Here is a 7,342-nt window from a genome sequence, read left to right as displayed (position 1 = left end):
ATGAAGGCCCTCGTAAGTATTCGATCGGAAGCGTCGAGCAGTGAACTTTTGTACGCTCGATAGACGGGGAAACTTCGAATGGGGGGCAAGTTTCGGTTCGGTGAACGTGACATTGTGACGGTGATTGTTTTATTCCTTTTTTTTCGGGACAACTTTGACATTTTTATCGGTACCCGTCGTGGATGTATACTTCGGGAAGTGACACAGTCGTGCGTTCTTTTATGGAGTCGGATTCGACGGTGTTGTACAATAAAAACCTGCGCTCTTTTAGTAATATACGTTACCACTTATAAGTATCTGGACATCTAGTTTCAAAATTTGATATAATTTTATTCAGACGTGGAAAGTAAATAAGAACGGCAAGGTTTAGTACTTAAATATAATACAATTAAAAACTTGCATAGCTCAATGGAGGCTACTGTTTTTCTGTCATGACCCTCTAATCGTGCAATGATTCCTTGCTCAAGGTTATTACGTACACGGATAAATAATCCACCATTTTCTTAATAAAGGACAGTAGTGTCAAAAACTGAAAATATCTTATCTTACCTTCGAATTTCCAGCTGATCCTGGCAGCCCTGCTCCCCTTCGTCACAGCTGCACCGCGGCAGCGTCGCGAAACAGTTTGGGGTGGTTACCACGGAGGCTACGCTGGTTATGGAGGTCATCTTGGATACGCTCATGGAGTAGCACTCGCTGGTCCAGCTTTGGGACCAACCAGTGTCGCTGGTCCCCACGTCGGAGCTGCTACGTTGGCTGCTCCATCGATAGGACCAGCCAAGCTTTCTGGATCCATTGCTGGTCCGGTGCACGTTTCCGGCGCTATAGCTGGTTCTGCGCTTGTCACCGCGTCTGTGGCTGGTCCTGCCCACGTTGAAGGTTACGGTGGACCCTACGGTGGACCCTACGGTGGAGTAGATGGTAAATATTTTATTATTTGCTATTCTAAAAATGTCGACTGAAATGAATTGTTTCGATAATAAAAATTCATATCAACTCTTCCTATCTTCTATGGATCACTCTACGCCAAGCGGATCATTTTTGTACACGGTGTCTGTGATTTTGTTCAAATTGACGCATGTCATGAATTCATTGATTTCGAAATTGTTTAAAAAATTCAGACCCTCAAAGTTCGCAATTTTTCCCGATTTTTACGAGTCAATAGTTTCAGCTCCCATCATTAACACTGTTTTACAATAACTTTCTCCGTTCTTCCTCAGAAAATTCCTGGAAATTTAATATTATATGGTTCACAAAAAATTATATAGAATACTAACCGTTGATTTAATTCTTAGGAGTTGCCTACGCAGCACCAGCATACGGTTACGCTGGATATCCAGGGTATGCAGGATATGCTGGTTATGCTGGTTACGCAGGACACGGTGGACATGGTGGGCACGGAGTGGTATTGGCAGGACCAGCGTCTCACGGAGCTGTTCTTGCTGGACCAGCTTCCCATGGGGCCGTCCTCGCTGGACCAGCGTCCCACGGGGCCGTTCTGTCTGGTCCTCACGCTGGAAGCGCGGCTGTGTCCGGTCCCAACGCTGGTTCGGTGGTGATCGCTGGTCCATCCGGTAAGATCACGGCCCATGGAACCGGTCACGGTGGAATCCACACCGGTCACTGGTAAAGAAAAATCTGAACTGCGAAGAAAGAAGAAGCTTTGGAAAACCTCTCGGTGCAACAGATGTCGGGTTACAAGATAATTTAGCTACAAGATTATTTTCTTTGAGCAACAGTTCGTCGAGGTATCACTGTAAACTCGATAATCAACTCGTCACGACGATCCCCAATCGCGAAACGTTTTATACTGGAATTTTTAATCACTAGGTAGCGTACATTTCGACGCAATGATTAATTTTGTATGATATATTTTTAATCCTGTGTCGTAGATGTTTTAGACCGCTGGCTATTTATGCTGTAACTTTATTTCTGATCTCTTATGGTAATATATAAAGATGATTCAATTACAGCCACCCAGTACGTTGTTACATTACGAAATACCATTATTACATCCATTAAGAATACATTTTTCAGCGCGGCGAGGGGCTACTTCGAACATGAACTGTGCTTTATCGTCGATTTAAACTCGTTACGTTCTCCACTTTATGGTACATAAATTAATTACGGGTGAATTGCATGCATTATTCGCCTCTGCACTGACTAAAGGAGCCGCGTGATATACGATCGTAATTCGCTATCTGTGATTCCCGTTACTTTTATGAAATGTTTCCATAGGAAATTAACGTTTTGAACGTTAAAACGAAACACGAGCTTCCTGTGAGACCTCGAATTATTTCGTCAAAGTTGTTTGGTTCACGGCAATTCAAAGAAAGTCTGGTATATCGTTTTCGATCCTACGTTTCGGATTGCTTTATCGTTCATGCGCGACATTTGATGGTTGAACGCTGCGACAATTTAGCATACAAGGAACCGACGTCAACTTGAACCGTTGACACAGATCTGTCGCATTCGAGCGATATATCGAGAGCTGCGAAAAAGGGTAAGGTCGTTAGGAATGTGACTTATGATACGGTAACGTCAGTCCTCGGACAACCACCGCGGCTAACAGGATCGGAATGATCTCTGATCGCGAATTCTCGTAGCGATATTTATCAGTGGAACGTCAAAGTGATCGCAACCTATGGTATTTACGATTCACTAAATTTGTCCAATGACTGCTATGTCAATGCGGGAAGAAAAATTAGAAAATGAAGAATAAATCATCGTCACTACGTTCTTTTCTAACAATGTCAGACCATTAAATTCTTTGCGGTTGTATGACTACCGTGTTTAAGTTCATCGTAGTACTTTCCCTTTAAAAAAGTTTTCAATGCTCTAAAGATCTTCATGGTTGACCAGAGATCGCATTCCACCGACACAGAGTAACAGATCGATTTTTACCAGGATCAATGGACACAGGTGTTTGAACGCGCCCGATTTGAATTACACCGAACCTAAACGAATGTCATGCGCATACTTTACGGAAGGTCGTGCACGGTGCCGAACGATTTACAGCGTTATCTTTTATTGCGCTCGACCGCGGAGTTTATCGTCGGATCAGTATACACGACAATTACCGTGTGTTGCGTTAAAGTTGAACCGATTCTTAGCACTAGCCACGCTGTATCCGTGAACCGTTTTTATGCCTGGGAACAATACCGACTTGTATCTATCGAAGGCGGGGTCAAATTCTGTCTTACTCTAAAGTATTCCTAAACATATATGATTGAAATGGATCTATTCCGATTCGATCATCGAATCCTTTTCGACGCGTTGACTGCCATAGTGAAAAATACCGTACGTAGCCAGACACACTTTATTCCGTTCTTTATGCCTTAAACTGTAAGTATGCCAAAAACTTTGTAACCGTATTTAAAGAATCCATCCTGCATGCAATGTACGTGTCATCCATATTTGTGTGACGTGGCAGTCAAGGTGTTACGAAAATAATGAAAATGAAGATTCCAACACGGTCAATCGAGAATCACATTAAACTGTAAAAAACGTATCAATGGTAGAACGAGTAATATTTTTTGAACGAAGTTATCATGGAATCTTCGCTAAGAAATATGATTCTCGACGCTTTAAAAACCTCACTCGAGCATCCCTAGCAACGGACGATTTATCACACGATTCAGTCGATCGTGAGAGTCGTCGCGATTGTAACCCTGCCTGCATCTTGAGCCCCATCCGAAAAGATTTATCGTCAAAATCGTCAGTCCGGGATCTCTTTCACGTCGTTGCCTAGATGGACGAATATCAGGGAGGAGGCGCGAGTGAGGGGCTCTCGTTCGTCTTTATGGGAAAATCGTGGCCCCAGCAGCGGCGCATCCAGCTGCACGACCTTCCGTTTCGACATCGACGATCGCAATTGCAAGATCGCTCCACGAATTCTCGAAAGGTCACCCTGGTTGCCGCGATCGACCGTCCGTTGGACAACGGGGGCCACAAATGTGCAATAAAACACCGTGTTCTGGTTTCTTTTTAACAGTGGCGCGCGGAAACAACCGCCAGAATGGCTATATAACGCGTTAAAGCACGATTATGTAACGAACGTATTGTAGTAAACATTCAAAGAATCGACTACTGTATGTGCACGTTTTTATTCGTTTTAATCGCGAGCCACGTATTTCGTAAGACGTTGGGTATAAAATGGTAGTTAATGGACACGGAAATATTTAACAATATGCAACGCACGTGTATATTTCAGTACACAGTGGTCTCCGTGAGTGCTTGTTTCCTCTATTCCATTGCGCTTCCCGTTTATGTATTCACAGAAATATTACACGGACTTTTGCGAGGCGTGAATTATGAGTAGACGCTTTCGGAGCCAAGGGTGTTTTTTAACCGGGCCACGGGATTACCACGGTTTCAATTATACAGAATGTAAATGCGTTATTTATTACATGTTCGGATGGTCACGGCGGGCACGTTACCGTGACTGTTAACAATGCTTCCGCGTATATTTGTTGAGAGATAAGGGATGTATTCTATTCTAGGAGCAAATGAGGTAGATTCTCGATATAAATGGCGCAGAAGTTCGTTACTCTTCATTTGCGTTGTGTCGGTTAATTCGCTTAAGCGGGTCGAAATTGAACGTAATGAGCGGAAAAATCTTTCTAAGTTATTGCTAACTTTCTCCTGCTCGATAACTATTTACATTCTTCAGGAATGACTAATCGAAAACGGATTCAGTTCACGACCTGCCTGTAATTACGTGGAACTAACATCTTTTCATTCCATTTTTAATATAACTTGAACATATGTAACAACACTTTATTTTAATAAAATAAATTTATACAGCGGAACATACGTATACTGAATAAGTATAGAAAAATTTTTTAAAACTTGAAGAAAATCTTCATTTTTAAAAGAAATATGTTAATTTTAATAGATACCTCAAGAATCACACACTTTTCAAGGTATTTTTGGATGGTACCCGAAAAACTTGTAAGGTATTTCGAGGGCTAACTTGAATGTCAAAGATTAGGTCAAAATGCAAAATTCTTTTTTCTATGAAAAATTCTTGTTGGTCATTTCTTTAGAAAAAAAAACTTTTCAACTTCAAATTCGATCTTTCCTGAAGGTCAACCTTATCTTCGACGTTTGTTTAAAAATCCTACGAATGTTATACAGATAATTAATTAACGCTTTATACTGTCCTCCACCTCTGTAAGATTTCTCGATCTCTATTCTTTGGACCGAAACGTAATCCACGAGCACTATCCCCATACGTAAGGCCCGACTATCGCGGGTTCGAATCGTAATAGCGACAGGTCGTTTGCTACCGGGGACATACAACTGGATCAATCTCTGTTGACGCGAAGCAAGAACGTTGGATTGTTCTCGCGTTCCTCGCGAACCCCTGCGCACCGTTACGGTCGGGAACGACAGGAGGTGTGGCCGATAACGAGGTAGATACGGTTATGGCTGGATCGTTAATGCTTGGTGTGTTGCCGGAGATCGAGGAAGGTCGATCGATGGATCCTTCGACGCGGTACTGGAACAACCGTGGACGATGAACGCTGACGCTCGGCCTGTGATTCGCCTGGGAATACAAAAGTCAGAGGGAGAAAATAAAAAAAAAAGAATTGGCCGATAGTTTATTCGTTAACTTTGCTACAGGTATCGGGACCGTTTTATGTTTTCGTATGAATACTGCGTCCGAAACAAATATTACGTGTGGATCGTACGTGGGTAAACGAAGATCTGTAGATATTTAAACATTGATCCCGATCACGAGATTTATTATCGCTGTTATTCCCTCCATTCCCGTGGAAACTGTGTAGCCCCCCGTATTCTTTCGCAAACAGGAAACATAGCGACTATTTTTCTATCGCAAATGCGTTATTTATATCACAGGCAGAGTATCTTGCGTGTAAAGTCCATAAACTGGCGCAAAAACGGGAGAATAACATTGGTGCTTACAGTGTACGTCCAGAATGTTTACACGTGGCAAGCGAACGTCGGTCGTTATTCGTGGATATCTACTCTTTACAGGCAATTCCACGGAAATAAAGGGAAATCAGTGTGCTATAATTCCTCGAAATTCGAAAATGCGAGACGCGATCCTTCCTCGATGCTTCCGGCAACTCGGTCCATGAAAGGACAATGGTATATCGTCTAATCGTCACTTACCTCGAAACGGAGATTCGAAATCGAGATCCATCGTGGCAATCTCCTCGACCACGAAGGCCATCTTCGGTCCGTGGAATTTGTTCGAAGATGACTCCAATTAAATCACGGTCGAGCGATCCATCGATCTCACGTTCCACGGTACGCTTCCACACCCCCCCTAACTGATCGGGTGGTGATCGCGCAGGGGCCACCTTGCGACGACGGGCACCGTCGTGATCCCGTACGGCGACCTTCCATCAGCCATCACGGAGGAACATTGCCGTGCAAGCTGATGCTAAGTGAGCTTTTATAGCCGGCACACCGGAGCACGTGGGTCGGCGAACTTATCGGGGGTAAGGGCGGGGCTGCTCCCGCAATCCATCGGACTGTGACGGGGTGAAAAAGCTCGATCCAGCTACGGAGTAGAAGAAAAAAAATGCAAGACCGTGTGTCGCAATCCTTGAAGTCAAATTGGAGACACTGACCGCGCCCAGAAAGACAATCTTCCGCTCGGAGAATCCGGTTAGACTGGCTTGATCCGGATTGAACGACGTTGAAATGCATTAGAGTAACGAATTTCTGAGAATTTGGAAATCTGAAACGCAGTTTTTTTTTTGTAGGGACATAATTTGATGATATTTAGAAGTTAATGAAGACGGGAAATATTTGTTTAACCCTTGCGCACTGTTCGGTAAACTCTTCTCTGAATTGAATTGGGAATGAATTGAAATCGAATTGAGGGAATACATTTGCCTATTGCTAGATTATAATATATGTACGTTATCGGTGTCAAATTAATTTCTAAATTTCTATAATAAGAAACGTAATTAAGAATGAAACATAGGATTCGGGTTAAATTATCCGAACAACGCACGAGTATTAATTTAAGTGATAACGCGATGTGTCTTTATTATATTTACATATTCCCTGAAATTCCAATGGTATTCAGTGCTATCGAACACGATTTCGTGATTGCGGTTGGTGTTCCTTGCAGCTTTTGTCGCAGTGTCTATAAAATTGGAATGAAGAGTCGTCTGTATCATAGGAACGGAGTCAATCGAATTTTTAAGGGCGGTTGCAGAGTTTTATTAAAAAGGAACAATACCGAGAACGATGCATGTTTTTGTCCTCTAAACGGCGTTTGGTAATCCTCTTCCATCGGGTTTCGGGCATTGTAATGGTAAACGTTCTACAGGGTGCGCCCGATACACATTACTTCCGC

At 43.0% G+C, this 7,342-nt stretch overlaps 1 protein-coding gene across 1 annotated transcript; it reads left to right on the top strand.

Moving 5' to 3' along the window:
* Positions 1-1,630, top strand: LOC107192253 (cuticle protein 64-like). The gene is made up of 4 exons (XM_015581466.1): positions 1-12; positions 564-909; positions 1,296-1,358; positions 1,422-1,630. The coding sequence occupies exons 1-4, from the start codon at positions 1-3 to the stop codon at positions 1,628-1,630; spliced, it is 630 nt and encodes a 209-aa protein (XP_015436952.1).
* Positions 1,631-7,342: the final 5,712 nt, after the last annotated feature.

The sequence above is a fragment of the Dufourea novaeangliae genome, unplaced genomic scaffold (genome assembly GCF_001272555.1).
Source record: "Dufourea novaeangliae isolate 0120121106 unplaced genomic scaffold, ASM127255v1 scaffold299, whole genome shotgun sequence".
NCBI classification, from domain to species: Eukaryota; Metazoa; Arthropoda; class Insecta; order Hymenoptera; family Halictidae; genus Dufourea; species Dufourea novaeangliae.
The sequence above is the reverse complement of the archived record's forward strand: the minus strand, read 5'-3'. Positions and strand labels throughout refer to the sequence as shown.

Excerpts from the sequence above, each read along its gene's own strand:
- LOC107192253 (XM_015581466.1), top strand. Across the intron at positions 910-1,295 it reads ACCCTACGGTGGACCCTACG|GAGTTGCCTACGCAGCACCA; the intron begins GTGGAGTAGATG and ends TTTAATTCTTAG. Across the intron at positions 1,359-1,421 it reads AGGGTATGCAGGATATGCTG|CGTCTCACGGAGCTGTTCTT; the intron begins GTTATGCTGGTT and ends TGGCAGGACCAG.